Raw genomic sequence first — 19110 nt, 5'->3', positions numbered from 1 at the left:
GGTTTATTTTTAATCTAATGGCAGTAACACATCTCAAATAAGTTGGGAGAAAGGAACAAAAGACTGAAAAAGTAAGAGAAAAAGCTGAAGGAACATATTAACAGTAATTAGGTTGACTGGCATTGGTTCAGTAACATTATCAGGTATAGAAAGAGCTTCTCAGAAGTAAATATGGGTAGAGGTTCACCAAAAAACTATCTACAATTAATCTACACTGTAAAAAGTCATCTATAGAATCTACCCAATAAATCTGAGGTAACAATTTGCATTGACTTTTTTGGGGTATATTTAGTTCAATATATTGTGTATAAAATAACTTCAATAAAAAGCTATGAAATACTTAATTAAATTGGGTAAAATTTACCCCATATTTATGTATACATTCAACAGCTACTTATTCATTGAAATTAGGTAAAATTATCTCTTGTTTGCTAGTTGGTAATACCTGATAATTAGTAATAAAATTTAATTATTATCAGTTGATAAACATTACCTATTCATATAAGGTAAAATGTACCCCCCCAAAAAAGATATTCAAATGGTTCATCATCTCAATGTTTTTATCCCATAAAAATACAGAATAAAGTGCAACACAACGGCTAATGCAGACAACACTTTCAAAGGCCACTCAGTCCATTTTAAAAGCCAAAAGCACAGAAACTCTACAAGGTTGTTTCTGTGCATGTACGTTATCAAACATATGGATAGATAGAACAGAACACTAACACCAACATTCAATAGTTTCTGTGCTTGCTGTCAGAAGAAAAATTACAGCTCCATCTAGCTATGTCCTCTGGGAACAAGAGGGGAAAGGTGTGTCCATTGCATAAGCTTATTTTTGAGGCCGTGGACCTAGGTCAGTAGTTTCGCCCCATTTCCAAAAACAGTTTTTGAAAAGTGTCAAATGTGTTCTTCAGCTCCTTCGGATATTCGAGGTTGCGGGCATATATCAGTCCCATCAGCAGTACACATGCCTTTGTTCGGATTCCACATCCCTCCATCACTTGGTTTCCCTCAATCACAATGGACACATCTGATGGATCCTCCTCAGCCATGATGTTGTGGATCACGATCACCTTCATCATATTGTCTGTGTAATCCTCACATTCCTACATGTTAAAAAGAAAGAAACAAAAAGCATGCACACATTTTATTTTATTTAAGATGCTTTTTCAATATATTTCAGTTGATCTAAAGAGGGGAGTGGACAGAAGATGAATGGAGAAGGGGAGAACAGGGGATAGGAGAGGACAGGAGAGAAGAACATTAGGATCCCTTGAGTTAATAAGTAAACTGTTATCAATATGACAAACCTGGCAGTCATGAAAAAGATCTTCTTGTCTTTCCCCGAGGAAGGTAATGAGGCAGCAGATAAGGAGATCCCTTTTCTTCTCAATGCTCTGTGTCTGTAGGGAGATACAATTTAGTGAAAAGACTAAGTCGAGTGATTTACTTACATTAAGACTGAATTACTTAAAAACAAAAACATGGCTGATGCCTCTCTCCAGCTTTCAACAAGTGAGAGGCTGGGTACACCCTGGACAGTCAATCACAAGGAAACATAGAGACAGACAGGATAAACAACCATGCACGCACACACTCAAACCTAAGGACAATTTAGAGAGACCAATTAACCTAACAGCCATGCTTTCTGACTGTGGGAGGAAGCCGGAGTACCCGGGGGGAACCCACACATGCACAGGGAGAACATGCAAACTCCATGCATAAAGACCCTGGGCCGGGATTTGAACCCAGGACCTTCTTGCTACCCACTGCAGCCCTCCATAATTACATATTTGTGAAAAAAGTCAAATAACATAGGTCATTCAAAGTGTCCAGCAGAGGTCTCATCTTGGAACCAGCGGCTCCTCCTTTGGCAGGCATAAGCTGCAAAAGACCTGGTGTGTACTCATCAAGTTTCAGCATGAATGTCTCCACCAAAGAAACTGTGGTGATGTGTCTGAACTCTTCGATGAGCTAAGAAGTAAGGGGACAAAAAAAAAGACATTTCAATTTGTTGACATTTGTTTGACATTTGTTTTTTGGTGGATAGGAATAGTTATCACACATACTCACCTGAGCCTCAGTGAATAATGCTGGCCACCTTTCTTTTAACTCACCCACAGAGGGGCAGAGGCTGACCACTCCAAGTCTTCGGCTAGCGAACGTTTTATTCATTTTATCTGCAATTATATTTGCATTGTTTTTCTTTGTTATTTCATAAATTAATTCCAGCCTCTCTTTCTCCAGTGTCTCTTGGGTTTCTCCAGTAGGATGCGGAGGGAGATAATTAACCTCTGCTTTTTTTTGTTGGCTTTTTTACATTCTTTGATGGCACTGCATCAGCTGGATGCTACCTTTTTAAGGCATTAATTTCAATTTCCGGGTAAGAAAATTTTCGAGATCTTAGCTTGGCACAGTAATTGTGCATCTTGTTTTTTATGCGCTGCTGCCAGCCATATAAGCTGGCAAATGATAATAAGACACGGAAACTTTGAAACCAAGGCTTCAGCCACTGAGAGGATCTGCTGATTGGTTGGGTAAGCAGTGTACGAAAAAATTACTTTTGCAAGGTCTTGCATTGCATCACTGCATCACAGTTTGGTACGGAAGCTGCTCTGCCAGCAGGACATTCAGGACATTTATCTCCAGCGATGCCTCCGTAAAGCACACAGCATCATCAAGGACCACAGCCACCCACAGAGCAGACCACCCAGCACATCAGCTGTTCTCCTTGTTACCATCTGGCAGACGTTACAGGAGCCTGTGTGCTCGGACTACAAGACTCAAAAACAGTTTTTACCACCAAGCCATACGACACCTCAACCACAACACTTAAACACACACAACACAGCACTCAGAAGCTACCTGCAGCTTCACAAGTACTCTGTTTAATCTGCACTGGTCACTCCACTTTATTGTCATTGATATTTATATTTAAAAGTGCAATACTGTAATTTTCTGCTGCTCATTCCTGTGCAATATCCCATCTGCCCTCCCATCACATTTCTTTTCAAGATTTTCTTATTTAATCACTAGTGTACATATATTTATATTTATAGATACTGTTCTGTCCCTCCTGTTATTTCTAAGGCATGTTTTTTATAAGTTTGTTATATGGCGGGTCATAATCATTCGTTCTGTAATTAACTGTTGCAACATGTCAGAAAATATGTTTATTCCTGATCTTGTCTGGGCAAAGCCTGCCATCTAGTGGGTTGACAGGGTAGCACCATGTTAGAGCGCAAGCAGTGGTTTTCTCCCAGCGCTCGACAGGGAAGGTCCATTTGGCTGTGTCTCTGTAAATTCCTGCATCTGACGCCCTTGAAAAGGCATAATCTGTAAGTGTGGCAAAACGGTTTATTGTTCCCACTTATTAGTACCTTGTTCAGCAAAGTAATGAGCTTCTTGTGTGTTTAGCGAGTTTGTTACATTACTAGCACAAGCTAGCTGTTAGCCCTTTGTTTAGCCTGCTAACATGAAGCATACCAGCATGTGGTGTTAGCTGTATCTCTTACCATCTCTGTATCTCTTGATTGTGTAGTGACAGTTTACATAAGTCAACAATATTTAATGTAATCTTTGTGTATTTGTATGGAGAGTGAATACACTGTATTCTGTTTCTGTTATTACAGTTTTACAAAAAAGGAAAATAAGGATCAGTAAAGCTCCGAAGAATGGCACGCGGTCTCCTGAGTGTTTACTGAAGCCATTTTATGTTTAGCTCACTGCATAAGCTGGATAGAGACATTCAGCTGAGGGCAGAAGAGTAAAAAGATTGTCCACGCATCAAGTGCACTGCCAGGATCCTGAGACACTCCAGCGACAGCAATCATGTCCAACCACGGGGACACCTCGCAGCTTTCACAGCTGGAAGTCAGGTCGGAATGCAGATCAGCAGCTTCACGCCGGTCAAACAGCTCAGCAGCTTCACGCCGGTCAAACAGCTCAGCAGCAAGCCTTGCTGCAGCACGAGCACGAGCTGAAGCCGAAGCTGCTCGAGCAAGAGCAGAATATGCCAAACGCCAAATAGACATGGAGGTCAAAAAGGCCCGGATGGAGGCAGCGCTAAATGCTCTGAAGCAGGAGGGAGAAGCAGAAGCAGCACTTGCAGCTGCAAGGGTCCTAGAGGCTGCAGTTCTGGACCAAGCAGAGTCTGTGAAGCCACCAGACATTCCTGCCACAATAGCTGCGGCTGTCAGCCGCACTCAAGAGTATGTAGATACCCACTTCCACAATAACACTAATATGGAAGGTGAGTCAAAACACAGTAGAGAGCAAAAATGTGACTTAGACAACACCCACACTACAGGGCCGGACATATCAGCAGCAGCTGCGCGTGGGTACCCCCCCAGTTCTCCACCTGTTTGGCAGCCCAAACTTCCACCTCCCCATTGGTCCAACTATGTTGGAGCAGCCAAACCACAACGACAAGCAGATGTATCAGACCTCGCTGCCCTCCTCTCGCGTCGTGACCTACTGACAGCAGGACTGACAGTGTTTGATAACAAGCCAGAGACTTATCTAGCATGGAGATCTACGTTTCACAATGCCACTGAAGATTTAAACCTAAAGTGCAGTGAAGAACTCGATCTGCTCACTAAGTGGCTTAGTGGGGAGTCTCTCCAGCATGCTCTGAGAATCAGGGCTGTCCATGTTAACAATCCAGAAACAGGTCTTCAGCGTTTATGGCAAAGGCTAGACAGGATTTATGGCTCATCAGAAGTTATTGAAGCTTCTCTGTTCAAACGCCTAGAGAGCTTTCCCAGAGTTACTCCGAGAGACAATCACCTTCTACAGGAACTTGCAGATCTCCTCCTGGAACTTGAAGCAGCAAAAAACGAAGGATATCTGCCAGGCCTCAGCTTTCTTGACACTCCAAGAGGCATAAACCCAATTGTGGAAAAACTCCCACATACCCTGCAAGAGTCATGGATCAAACAGGGGTCCAAGTATAAGAAAGAACACAGAGTGCACTATCCGCCTTTCTCCTACTTTGTCCAGTTCGTAAATAGCAATGCTGAAATGAAAACTGACCCCAGCTTTATCCTACAAAATTACAGCACTGGGCACATGAGGATAGAAAGGCCGCTGGTGAGACAATCACATTTTAGAGCCCCGCTAACAGCAAACAAAACACAGGTTGGCACACCCAGCAACAAATCTAACACTCACTCTCTTGATCCCGACAAACGGTGTCCAGTACACATGAAGCCCCATTCACTTGCAAAATGTAGAGGGTTTAGGATGAAAACACTGGATGAGCGGAAAAGTCTGCTCAAAGGGCTTTCGATCTGTTACAAGTGTCTCTCATCAACAGAACACAGGGCCAAAGACTGTAAAGCTGATATTCGTTGTCTGGAGTGCAAAAGCGATACCCATATCTCCGCCATGCATGCCGGGCCACCCCCTTGGAGAAGTGGGAGCTTTGATTCTACACCAGAGGCACACGGCGGGGAGCCAGACATCCCGAGCTCCACAGTGACTACATCTAACTGCACTGAGGTATGTGGACAGGGACAACAAGGACGGTCTTGTTCTAAAATTTGCATGGTGAAAGTATATCACAGCACAGCCCCTCAAATGAAAACGAAAATGTACGCAATTTTAGACGACCAAAGTAATGTGTCACTGGCTCGTTCTCCCTTTTTTGACATGTTTAATGTACATGGTGAAGCCTTTCCATACACAATGAAAACATGCTCTGGCACAACGAACAAAACAGGCCGTAGAGCTCACGGCTTTGTCATTGAGGGTGTGGACGGAAAAGTGTCCATACCACTACCAACACTGACAGAGTGTAATCAGATTCCTGACAACAGGAGTGAGATACCCACCCCAGAAGCTGCAGCTGCTCATCATCACCTAGCTCACATAGCTGCACAAATACCCCCTCTTGATCCAGAGGCAGATATTCTCCTCCTCTTAGGCCGTGATGTAATTCAGGCTCACAAGGTTCGACGCCAGGCAAATGGGCCCAATGAAGCACCTTATGCCCAAAAGCTTGATCTTGGATGGGTAATTGTTGGGGATGTTTGCCTCTCGGGAGCTCACAGACCCACATTGAACTCCTACAAGACTAACATACTGGATAATGGCCGCCCCAGTTTTCTCTCTCCCTGTGGCAACAGAATCTACACAAAAGTGAAGATCACAGAAGAATGCCCCCTTTTTGAGAGCACACAGGTCAAAGATGAACTGGGCAAACACATCTTTCAACAAACTACTGATGATGACAAAATGGCACTCTCTGCAGAAGATAAGACGTTTCTGAACATTATGCACAAAGAGTTTGCTAAAGATGATGCAAATAACTGGGTCGCCCCCCTGCCCTTTCGTCATCCCCGACGTCGCTTACCCAACAACAGAGAGCAGGCTCTCAACCGCCTCATGTCCCTACGGAAGACATTAAAGAGAAAGACGGAGATGAAAGATCATTATGTGGAGTTTATGAAAAGGATCTTCGACAAAGGTCATGCAGAAAGGGCACCCCCTCTCAAACCCCACCAAGAATGCTGGTATCTCCCACACTTTGGTGTTTACCACCCCCAAAAGCCAGCAAAAATCAGAATAGTCTTCGATTCAAGCGCCCAGTTCGAAAATGTGTCTCTGAATCAAGTACTGTGTAAAGGCCCAGATCTCAATAACAGCCTTGTGGGCGTGCTTCTCAGATTCCGAGGTGACCCACATGCTGTGATGGCTGACGTGGAGCAGATGTTTCACAACTTCACGGTCAGAGAGGACCATCGTGATTATCTGCGTTTCCTGTGGTTCCGCGATCACGACCTCGATGGAGAAGTGGACGAGTTTCACATGACAGTCCATGTTTTTGGGAATTGCCCGTCCCCCTCAGTTGCCATCTATGGACTCAAGAAGACTGCTGTGGAAGGAGAGAAAGAATATGGCAGTGATGTAAGGGAATTTATTGAGCGCCATTTTTATGTAGATGATGGGCTAAAGTCATTTCCCTCTGAGACCCAGGCGATTGACGTCCTTCACAGAACACAAAGGATGCTGGCTCAGTCTAACATCCGCCTTCACAAGATCTCATCCAACAGCCCTGTAGTCGTCAGTGCCTTCCCAAGTGAAGATCTAGCCACAGGCCCGCAGGAACTCCAACGTGGACAACACGCCCCACTCATGCAACGCAGCCTTGGGTTAGGCTGGGACCTGTCGACAGACCAATTGTCATTTCAAGTTGAAATCAATGACAGGCCTTTCACCAAACGTGGTGTATTGTCAGTCATCAACAGTTTGTATGACCCACTCGGCTTCGCTGTGCCAGTCAGCATCGAAGGCCGCTCCATTCTGAGAGAGATCTCTATGGACATTAGCGAATGGGATGCACCGCTGCCGAGGGAGAAACAGGACAAGTGGCAGCAATGGAAAGATTCCCTAAAGCACTTACAACAGCTCAAGATCTCCCGCATGTATACATCCATCTCACTATCTGAATCTCAGAGAAAAGAAATGCATGTTTTTTGTGATGCATCCACAAAAGCTGTTGGAGCCGTCGCTTACCTGAAACTCACAGCAGGCAATGGGCTCAGTGAAGTTGGGTTTCTTCTTGGAAAGGCCAGGCTGGCTCCAAAACCAGACATCACAATTCCAAGACTGGAACTTTGTGCTGCTGTGCTGGCTGTAGAAGTGGCGGAAATGGTCCAGCAGGAGCTTCACACTACTATCGATGAGGTGAACTTCTACACCGACTCGAAGGTGGTCCTTGGATATATTTTCAATGAAAAAAGACGCTTTTATGTGTATGTGCATAACCGTGTGGAGCGCATTAGGCGTTCTACCCAGACCCACCAATGGCATTACGTACCCACACAGCTAAACCCAGCTGACCATGCCACACGAGCACTGCCCGCTGAGCATCTGTCTCACTCTACATGGCTTAGCGGACCTGCCTTCCTTACAGATTCAGGCCAACGACAAATACAGAAAGAACCTTTTGACCTTGTTTGCCCTGAAAACGACACTGAGCTGCGCCCAGATATCGTATCCTGTGCCACCTTTCTGTCAAAAAAAGAGCTCGGGACCACAAGGTTCGAGAGATTCTCAAATTGGAGTCGTCTGCTAAAAACTATTGCCAGACTGCTGCACATTGCCGAGTCGTTTAAAGGTGAAACAGAGAGCACATGTCGTGGATGGCACAAGTGCAACAACTATGCTACAGAAGAACAGCTCCAGCAGGCCAAGGTTACTATCATTCGTGCAGTTCAAAAAGAGGTGTATGCGGATGACATCAAGCGCATGGAGCAGAGTGAGTCCATTCGCACACAAAGTCCACTTAGCAAGCTGAGTCCTTACATAGACGCTGATGCAGTCCTTAGGGTCGGTGGCCGGCTCGCAAGAGCTCAACTGTCAACAGATGAGACACACCCCATGCTCATTCCCAGTAAACACCACATAACCCAGCTCATAATCAGACACTTTCACGCACAAGTATGTCATCAGGGCAGACACTTCACCGAAGGTGCAATCAGAGCTGCAGGTTTTTGGATTGTGGGTGGGAAAAGAGCCGTCAGTAGTGTCATCTTCAACTGTGTCATATGCCGCAGATTAAGGGGCAAGCAACAAGAGCAGATCATGTCAGATCTACCAGAAGACAGAATGTGTACAGACCCTCCTTTCACGTGTGTGGGCCTAGATGTTTTTGGTCCGTGGCCTGTTACAGTCAGAAAGACACGAGGAGGTCAAGCAGAGGCCAAGAGATGGGCAGTGATCTTTACGTGTATGAGCACTCGTGCCATACATATCGAAGTGATAGAAGCAATGGACACTTCATCTTTCATTAATGCTCTGCGCCGTTTCGTTGCCATGCGAGGTGCTGTTAAACTACTCAGATCCGACTGCGGCACAAACTTTGTGAGTGCTTGCAGAGAACTCCAAATCGACAAGAAGGGTTGTCATAACAACAAAATCAACAAGTATCTTGGAGACAGAAGCTGTGAGTGGCAATTTAACCCTCCACATGCATCGCACATGGCTGGATCTTGGGAGCGCATGATTGGCGTCAGTCGGCGGATCCTTGACGTAATGCTGCTGCAGCACGGAAATGCAAAGCTCACACATGAGGTGTTAGTGACATTCATGTCGGAGGTCACTGCAATAGTCAACTCAAGGCCACTTACCACAGTTTCTGCTGACTCAGAGCATCCTGAGATTCTCACTCCTGCCATGCTACTCACACAAAAGGTTGGTGCGCCCCCAGTACCACCAGGTCAGTTCCACGATCAGGACCTGTTTAGAGCGCAATGGAGACGTGTACAGTACCTAGCCAACATCTTCTGGGGACGATGGAGGAGAGAGTACCTCAGCGGACTACAGGGTCGTCGCAAGTGGAGGGCTTCAAAGCCCAATCTACAAATTGGAGATGTGGTCCTGCTCAAAGAGGGACAAGAAAACAGGATTGACTGGCCACTAGGGCTAGTCACAAAGACCTTCCCCAGTCAAGATGGCAGAGTAAGGAAGATTGAAGTCAAGATCATCCGCAGTGGTGAATGTAGAGTGTACCTGAGACCCATCAGTGAAGTCGTCTTGTTGGTACCTAAGAGCTAAGTCTGAAAGACTCTTAATATCCTTTGTAATAGTGGGATTCAGCTTTAGTTGGTGTGACGTCCTGCAGACGTCAGGCGGGGAGTATTCTGTCCCTCCTGTTATTTCTAAGGCATGTTTTTTATAAGTTTGTTATATGGCGGGTCATAATCATTCGTTCTGTAATTAACTGTTGCAACATGTCAGAAAATATGTTTATTCCTGATCTTGTCTGGGCAAAGCCTGCCATCTAGTGGGTTGACAGGGTAGCACCATGTTAGAGCGCAAGCAGTGGTTTTCTCCCAGCGCTCGACAGGGAAGGTCCATTTGGCTGTGTCTCTGTAAATTCCTGCATCTGACGCCCTTGAAAAGGCATAATCTGTAAGTGTGGCAAAACGGTTTATTGTTCCCACTTATTAGTACCTTGTTCAGCAAAGTAATGAGCTTCTTGTGTGTTTAGCGAGTTTGTTACATTACTAGCACAAGCTAGCTGTTAGCCCTTTGTTTAGCCTGCTAACATGAAGCATACCAGCATGTGGTGTTAGCTGTATCTCTTACCATCTCTGTATCTCTTGATTGTGTAGTGACTGTTTACATAAGTCAACAATATTTAATGTAATCTTTGTGTATTTGTATGGAGAGTGAATACACTGTATTCTGTTTCTGTTATTACAGTTTTACAAAAAAGGAAAATAAGGATCAGTAAAGCTCCGAAGAATGGCACGCGGTCTCCTGAGTGTTTACTGAAGCCATTTTATGTTTAGCTCACTGCATAAGCTGGATAGAGACATTCAGCTGAGGGCAGAAGAGATACATATATATTTAGTCATCTTTTCTCTTTTACCACGTCTCTCTAATATTTTGCTCCTTACTATTTTTCCATTTTCTTTATTATTTTATTTTATTTTTATTATATTTTCTCCTACTGTATCATGCTGCTGAGTGACTGCTGCTCGTCAAACACATTTTATTGCAATGTTGACCCTGTGCTAACTTGCATATGACAAATAAAACTGAAAAAAAACATTGTTGCTGATTTAACACTGGCATCCATGAAAGGTCTTCCAGTGTTGCGATATGAGTTGTTTGCCTCAGCAAGGATTAGTTGTATGTCTCGGGAAAACTCCGGTACTTGAAATGGCACTGGCCACGCAGCAGGGCGACATGAATCAGGGAGAATGATGGTGTCACTGGAACTTGACGATGCGCAGTCGGACACCTGTGAGGGTGCATCATGATTGGCAGGGCAGATGTCCGTTTCAGTAGTACTTGCAGGATGAGTGCTCACTGAAGCCGAAGAGTTCAATGCAGACGATGATCCTGATTCACATACTGGTTGTAATTCAAGGGTGATTACTGGCTCTTTAAGGATCACTTTAACAGTGGCCTTGTCATACAAGTCAGCAGTTGAGATGACACTGAAAAACTGATTGTCAAAGTCTTTGTCTTGGTATAGCAGTCCAAATTCCCCATGTAGCTGGAAAGTTTCAGTAATTATGGAAACAAGATCTTCCACTGTATTAGGAATTCCTGTTGGAAGTGTCAACTTATGAATGCTGTGTTCTTCTAAAACGACTCTTAACTGGACTGCCATTGTTGTTTGGTTTGTGTTTCCTCAGCTGTAGAGACAGAGAAAGAAAAGAAATTGAGACAGGTTATTAATAGTTGATAAGCTTACATGCATATATTTTCTTCATTATCTTCTGCCAGAGAAATAAAAGCAGAGATTTAGTTCAGTAGAATTTTGAATAAATAATTTTTGATTGTCATTTTAAGAAGAGGGAGATAAGGGCAATGTTTCTTTCAGTTCAGAACGTTTAAGGATTTCTGTCTCTCCTGTGGGCTCTACTTTGAAACTCCTCAGGTGTTCACAGTACCAGCCTCTAAGCAACTTCAGAACAAACACAGGAGTTCTGTGCACAATGACTATTTGATGGATTTCTGCAAAGTCAGGTAGGCCTCCTGTTGAGCCAAACGGCAGCATCATGCCAATATTATAGTCTGTGCCTAAAATGGTTGCTTTATTTGTCATGTTCACAAAGTCTTCCCTGGGGAACTTCCTTGCAAGGGACTCCTTAATGCTGTCTTTTAGAACATCGACTGCCACTTGAGTCTTCTGTGACAATAAAAAAAAAAAAAAATTAAAAAAAAAAGTGATTTGATTTGATTTGATTCTGGGACACTGACAGTGCTGGCCTTTGGTGGTTGTAATCGTGGGTATGATACGCAATCATCGATTGGTGTTTTCTTGCCATTGTCATGAGGATGTTTCTACACCCAGTCTGCCTCACAATCCTTTTAAAGAATCGATGTTTGGCTTCAAATCGCATAGTCCAGAAATGTACAAGTAAACAGTTGTAAGCAAAGGATAGTGCTCGAGAAAGTGATGTTTTGGTCTTAGTTTCTCCTCTGGGAACACTTCTAAATATCTGTTACGGTGTTCTGAGATCTTACTTTGCATGTATCCTATTGTGTGATCTGTGTGGAGAGGAGCCATGACAAGCTCAACAACATCTTTCAGGGTCATCAAAACCTCCCAAGCAGGCTCATCTTCTGGTACTTTGTCACCAATCATGAGTGGTATCATTCTCAACAAACACCAGTTTTTGTGTGCATTACCTTCTACACTTTTTCGCGCTGTGAAATTTGGGGCAATGGGTTGTGGACAGTTTGTTTTGTCACTCCATTTGTAAGGAAAGAAGCAGATGGAACGGTTGAGCTGCTCAAGAGATATGTATTTCTTCCTGATTAACACATCATGACAGAGTGAAATTTCAACAGGTACAATCCCCTCAAGCAAATCATGCAAAGCATCTGGGGGATAACCTGATGTAGCATGAAAGTGACTGAGTCTGTCTGAGATTGGACACTGTCTTTTAACTCCACAGTGGTGAGCTTCTGCAGGATCAGACAGTGCTGCTTTGACATGGATGGCATAGTTGGACTTAGTCCGTAGAGGAAACAGTCCTTCTCCTACTTCATGCTCCTGGATCTGTGACCTTTCGCCAATGCAAAAGCGACAGAAATGTGAAGCTGAAAAGCTTTCAACAAACCCGCCTGTTGAGTGAGCGCCAAGATTGTCAGCGACTACAGCAAGTACAGTGCCCTTGACCACTTTGCCCAGACTTGAAACAAAAATACCATTATCTTCAAAGGACTTCAAATCTTTGAGCAGTGGGTCCAAAACATTTGCATAGCCAAACTGGTTGACATCATTTGCCTTGTATAAAATGGTTAAGTAAATGGAAATCAGTATAGATCTCAAGGTGGCAGGTATGTCTGCAAACACCCAAGACACAGCTGTGACTTTATGCTTCTTGCGGGATGTTCCCAGAGGGTTGCATATCTCAAAGTCATCTATATAAAGGATGAGTGGGAGTTTAAGTTCATCTTCACATAAAAAGCTGTTTTCTCTTAGTAAAGATCCATCATTAAATGATTTGTATTTCGAAGAGACATCAGATGGCCTTTTGTTTTGTAATATTGTGTTTTGAATGTCTCTGTTGTCCACAAGTTGAGATAATAATGGGAGGATTGGTATATACTGAAATGTTTTATTATCTGTACTATCAAGTATGTACTCAACAGGTTCAGTCAATGAGAGATGCTCCTTTCTAAATTGCTCTCTCCTGAACTGACTGCTTAAAGGCCCTTCCACTCTTAAAGCAGCACAGACAGGGCTTAGCCGGCAAAGGTCTTTGACCAGTTCTGAAATCACTGAGTCTTCCAATGTACAGCCATGTTTTCTCAAAGTGCTCAGAATTATTTCTTTAATGACGGGACCAGATGCAGATGCTGTAAGGAAATGAAGTTCCTCTACTAGTTTGTCAATGCATGAATTGGACACATTGAAAATGCTCTCCATTTTCAGGAGGAGTAGCCCCACTTTCTTAGTAATAATTTTGTTTAAGTCCTCATCCTCCTCAAGGACTGAGCCACATTCATTGTCATGGTCAACAATGTCACATTCTTCATCCGGGTTCTTTTGGTATTGATGAAGAACATTCGTCTTGAAATCTTCCAAGGAATGTGGGTTGTGTTTTCTACTCTTGTGGCTGTGGAATGTTGTGTATTTGTTAACCTTATAATCACAATCCTCAAAAACACATGGCACAGTTTCAAACTTTTTTAGATGGCCACCAAGATTTTCAAAAAACTGCCTCTGTCAAAAGAGCATGAATTACAGACAATGCACGTGAATGAAAGGATGTTGCCTGGCTGGGATGACTGTGAATGATGCCTTGACAAATGTGTCCTTAATGCACCCCATGTCTTGACAGTGCAAGGGCAATCTGCATGAAGGCAGGGTATGGAGTGGACTCGACCAAAATGCCCATGTATTAGCCTGACGTGTTTCAGCAGGTCTAATCTTTTTGTGGTTGTGAAGTTGCACAACTTGCATTTCCAGTTCATTTTCCCATAACTGAGGACTTTGGTTAAGATTAACCACATGTGATTTATTTCATTTAGAAACTTGCATACCTATAAAGGATACACCGGGGGTGGGGATGTGGGTGGGTGCATCAGCCCTAGAACTGGTAACAGAGTCGTCTATCAGTGAGTCTCTGCTTGTAAAGGACACATGTGAGGACCTGAAAAAGAGGGCAAATAGTGAGTGTCCACATACACAGATTCTTCATGCAACAAAAATAAGAAAATACATTACACAAAAGAAATTTTCAGATATGTACCTGGTTACAAGTTATTTAGCTAACCTCAAAATTTCTCTGAGTCTCTTTAATAAAGGTAGAAATTAAACATAAGGTGAATATTGTTCTTCAGTTTTTCTTTGCTCTTTGCTCCTCTCCTTCATCGTTCTTTCTCCCTTTCCTATTCCTCAGTCATGTCTGTCCCATCTGTAACAACTGAAAATAAAATAAAATAAATAATAACAACAAAGGTAGATCAAACGGACCAATATGGCAAGGCCGTGATGATCCATTTGGGAAAGTAAATCCATTGGGTCTCCTTGTTGGTCTTCAGACAACAATTCTGACGGCTAAAGAACCAAATGGGACAGGCAAAAAAAAAGTGAAGTTGACTAAAAGATCTCAGAAAGCAACATCGTGGACATCTAAAGAAACAGCTAAGAAACACTGAACTCTATCAGTCTGGAAACAAAGTAACAGTCTGGTTACAAAGGCATTTCAAGCGCTTTGGGAATCGAACCACGATGAGGGCCTTAATCCAGAAAATGTGAAAAACCTGAAGGCCTCACTAGTCTCATTTAATGTACCCTGAAGCTCAAATGCACCAGGACAATAATGCAAAACACAGCAGCAAGATCATCTCTGAATGGCTCAAAAAACAACATGGAGGTTTTGACCTGGTCAAAGTGCAGACTGCAATCAGATTGAGATGGTTTAGCATGACCTTAAAAACTCAGCCTATGCTGGAAAACCCTCCAAAGTGGCCGAATGAAAACAATTCTGCAAAGAAGAGAGGACCAAATTTCCTCCACAGCGCTGTAACACACTCATCACCAGTTATTGCAAATGCTTGATTGCAGTTCTTGCTAGATGACAAAACCACTTATTAGGTTTAGAAGGAAATTACTTTTTCTACATGAGGTAAAGTTGGAGAGCTGTTTCCCCAAACTAAATGAAATCATCATTTAAAAAACTACAATCTGTATTTACTCTGAAAATCTGTGTTAACATTTGAAATTGGAAACATTTAAGTGTAACAAACATGTTAAAACATAAGTAATCAGGAAGGGGCATGTATAGGAATTTCTTTTACTTATGTATTAATCATATTATTTTATTGTATGATACCTTGGTGCCACTGGATTTTAACAAGTCTCACACTCATACAGTAAGACAAATGGAGGGGGTGTAGTAAGGAAGTTGGGGGAAGCAGACAACTCCACAGGAAGAGTCTTTTGTCTCTTTGAGGACTCTGGGAAGGTAGCAAGGGAGTGTGAACCTTAAGGTGTGAAACAGCTGTGTACTGCCTTTTGTTCCTGGAGAAGGTATTTAACTGAGAGCCATGCTAGGCTCAGGGAGACTCTGCTGACCGTCTGTCCCACGGTCATGCAGGGACTTCATCAAGCTTGGTTGTCTGTTCTTTGTGTGTTTGGATTAAAGAATGTTAGCTACCGCTCACCGCTCGTCTGCAGGCTTTATTTAAATGGAAAACTTCCACAACAGGCAAAAAAAAAGCTTTTTGCTAAAAAAAAAAAAAAGATTTAGAGCAGAAGTTTTTTGCACTGCATTTTAAAATCAGAACATATTGCATTTATTTACAATTAAAGACACACAGAGCAGAAAGTGTGTTACTGTTTTACATCCACAGACACACAAGAAAAGAAGCAGGCAACATGAGGTCAAGTTATGGCAATTTTATTTGTGTATTTCAGTACATGTATTTAGATTAGAGTTTTTAAAAAACAAACAAACGTCCCAAGAAGAAGGATGGGGTGAAAGAAAGGTGGAGAGAGGAGGAAGAAACTATTGATGTCCTCAAACTCGATGCTGCTGGGTCAGTTCTTTCTCAGCAGTCTGCTCCAGAATCCCCTCCTGTCCTCGGCTTGCTTTTCTTTTGCCTTGAGTTCTTTTAAGGTTTTGTTGAGCTGCTCCTCGGCATCTTTAAATTTTTCTTTCAGCTGCTGTTTGGCCAGTTTCACTTTCTGTTTGAGGAGCTCTTTAGCTTCCTTTTTGTGCTTTCGTATTTCTTTAAGTGCGGCTTTGCAGTCTTTCTTGGTCACCGCAGAGCCGGTCGTTTCTTTCTTGAATACCTTCACCTCAATTCTCTCTTCTGCAAGTTCTTCTTGCACTTTCATCAGTTCCTTCTTCATGTTTTGAGTGTAACTCTTACACTCACTCTTTCAAATAGATGCAAGTAAAACACAGCAGAAAATAAATAAAGTCAAAGACTCAGCGGTCCTGTTGCTCTATTTTCACCTGTAAAGCAGGACTGGAGCAGGCGGAGGTTTACCCTGGTGCAGGTGTGCTGCGGTCAGTTGAAGAATCTGCGAGTTTCTCTGTGCGTTTCCCATTACGTTGTTGTGCACTCGGTGTTTGCTTGGAAGTTTAGGGGTTTTTTTCGCTGTAAAAAGAAGTTTTCTTCCCACGCACAACGGACGCTAATGTTTTTGTCACTTTTTATGGAATCAAACTCAAAATAAGGTCAGTACTTCCACGCTTTAAACGCTGCACGCTCATACTCTCTCCCACAATCGATATGTGATCCATTGTTGATCTGCACACAGCTGTTGTCACTAACGGCGCACTCGCTTACGTCACCGTCGTGAGACATTCTCGCAAAAAATCACAGTTTTAGTAACGCAGTAACGCAGCGTTCCTACGGGAAAGTAACGGTAATCTAATTACCATTTTCACAATAGTAATCCCTTACTTTACTCGTTACTTGAAAAAAGTAATCAGATTACAGTAACGCATTACAAGTAACGCGTTACTGCCCATCTCTGAACATGAGTGAGGAGAAAACTGGAGCAGCCAAGCAGGGAGCTGCAGGTTGCTGGTTTAAGTCTCTGTTCAGATGCTGGTGTCTCCTCTCTCTGAGATGTCTGCAAACAGTCCCAGATAAAACAATAAGGATAATAAACAAACACGTGACTAAAATAACAATTATGACTCTGATGTGTTTCATGTGTAGCAGGATGGCCTCTATACAGCAGTCGCTGCAAGCATCCACATCGCCACACTTACTTTTCTTTAAGCAGGCGTGCTGGGGTCCTCCTAAGGAAAGTTTGAAACTTCATTTCCTTCATGCTGGTGAACTTTTTACCAAATATTTTCATCAAAGCTTCTCCATCACTGACAGGGATTGTTTGGATTGTCTGTTACCCAACAGCTCGATAACTAGCCGGGAGCTCGAGGGTCACTAGAACGGCACAACTCCCGGCACATCATTTTCAGATCACCGCTGTCTTTCGCTACTCAGGTTAAACGTAGGTTTACATCCGGCCTACCCGACCTTCTGAGGACCCGGCCCACATAGCCCGCGAAGGCCGGGTCCTCAGGAGGATTCAGCCCAATAATTTGGACACGACCTCAGTGTTCCGATTACCTTACATAAGACTCATGGTTTGGGGGGTATATTTTACTGCATTTTTTAATGTAATGTTGTTACTCTTAAGAAAAGGGTATAATAAACCCATTACTTTATAATTCCTTAGCTGAGGGCAATAATAGAGTAAATTTTATATGATTTGCATAGATTATATATACCTCTCTCCAAAATAGCTTTTATCAGTGTACAACTTCACAATAATGTCCCTCAACATGAAACTGTGAAGACTTTAAATATCTCATTAAACATAACACATAATACAAAGTACATAATAATATCAAAAGACTGTCAAGGCTGAAAGTCAATTTTGAATCCCTGTGATCTTTAGGCTCTCAGTTGACACTGCATTAAAAGCAGGGATGTATTTCCAGAAATCACTGTCTGTGAACACGGTTCACCACAAGGTGTCATTCACGAATTTAGGTTTAAGCTAAATTCGAGCAAAGAAGAAGCCATAACCTAGAAACGCACATCTTCTCTTTGTCAAAGTTTTAAAATTAACTGGTCAAAATTTACAGTCCTACCGATTAATTGCTCCTTCCATAATTCCTCTTCTACACCACTGCAATCGGGAAATATAAAATATTTAGGTATTAATGTTTCTCCCAAGCTTGCAGATCTAACTAAATTAAACCATATCCCACTTTTAAAGAAGGTAGAAGATGATCTGGCTAGATGGAAATGTCTACCCATATCACTCATGGGAAGGGTTGCCGCTATAAAAATGATGGTCTTACCAAAAATAAATTATTTATTCTCAATGATCCCAACTAAACCGCCACAAGATTGGTTCAGATCTCTAGATTCATGTATGTCCAAATTCCTTTGGAAAAATAAACCCCCACATTTAAGCTTAAAAACACTACAAAAGACCAAGGATAAAGGAGGACTAGAACTGCCTAACTTTCAGCACTACTTCTTAGCCAACAGGCTTCAGTTTATCTCAGGATGGCTAAAACATACCCTCTTAGATGAACCTTGGCTAGATGTAGAACAAGCACTTTGCAATAATCTAGAGATCTCAGACCTACCATTTATCAGCTCAGACATCCAACGACATGAATGCTTTAAAAGCATCAACATCAGCTCTTTTCTGACAGCATGGTGGGAGTTTCTAAAATTGACGGCGTCTTCATTAATCCCATGCAAACGTACACCTATCTGGAACAACCCTGACATATTACAAAACAATAATATGATAAACTTTTCAGATTGGAGTGATAAAGGAATCAAATATTTAGAACATATACTAGAAGGAACAGAATTTATTTCATTTGACAGACTAGTTACACAATATGGGATCAACAAGAAAAGATTTTTAGAATATCAACAAATTAAATCCATAGTAAAAAAGAAATTTAAACCGGGTCAAGTTGAACTACAAACACCACCAAGTGTGGTTCAATTTCTTACTCTTAAAACCCCCAAATTACTATCCAAAATATACAGAATGCTTTCTAAAACAGATGAATCAATATCACTTCCTATTGCAAAATGGGAAGCGGATTTATCAGTTAACTTAGACCTAAACTT

General features: G+C 42.5%; 3 protein-coding genes across 3 annotated transcripts; 2 read left to right on the top strand and 1 right to left on the bottom strand.

Annotated features, from left to right (window-relative positions):
* Positions 1-256: 256 nt before the first annotated feature.
* Positions 257-2178, bottom strand: LOC146644054 (uncharacterized). Its single transcript, XM_085397074.1, is given in 5 exon segments — positions 257-875; positions 878-1109; positions 1314-1404; positions 1820-1977; positions 2077-2178. Coding segments are annotated over 5 exon segments (678 nt in total). The 3' UTR covers positions 257-780.
* An 859-nt stretch (positions 2179-3037) lies between these two features.
* Positions 3038-5543, top strand: LOC146644053 (uncharacterized). Its single transcript, XM_085395404.1, has 3 exons — positions 3038-3341; positions 3636-5419; positions 5518-5543. Exons 2-3 carry the CDS (start codon positions 3835-3837, stop codon positions 5541-5543), a joined length of 1611 nt encoding a protein of 536 aa, XP_085251530.1. The 5' UTR covers positions 3038-3341; positions 3636-3834.
* On the top strand, positions 5400-14032 carry LOC146644052 (uncharacterized). Its single transcript, XM_085396511.1, has 2 exons — positions 5400-9921; positions 10216-14032. The coding sequence occupies exon 1, from the start codon at positions 5551-5553 to the stop codon at positions 9562-9564; it is 4014 nt and encodes a 1337-aa protein (XP_085252637.1). The 5' UTR covers positions 5400-5550; the 3' UTR covers positions 9565-9921; positions 10216-14032.
* Positions 14033-19110: the final 5078 nt, after the last annotated feature.

Source organism: Rhamphochromis longiceps, linkage group LG22, assembly GCF_057381845.1.
Source record: "Rhamphochromis longiceps isolate RC_006_pf linkage group LG22, R_longiceps_female_GT1.1, whole genome shotgun sequence".
Taxonomy (NCBI): Eukaryota; Metazoa; Chordata; class Actinopteri; order Cichliformes; family Cichlidae; genus Rhamphochromis; species Rhamphochromis longiceps.
The sequence above is the reverse complement of the archived record's forward strand: the minus strand, read 5'-3'. Positions and strand labels throughout refer to the sequence as shown.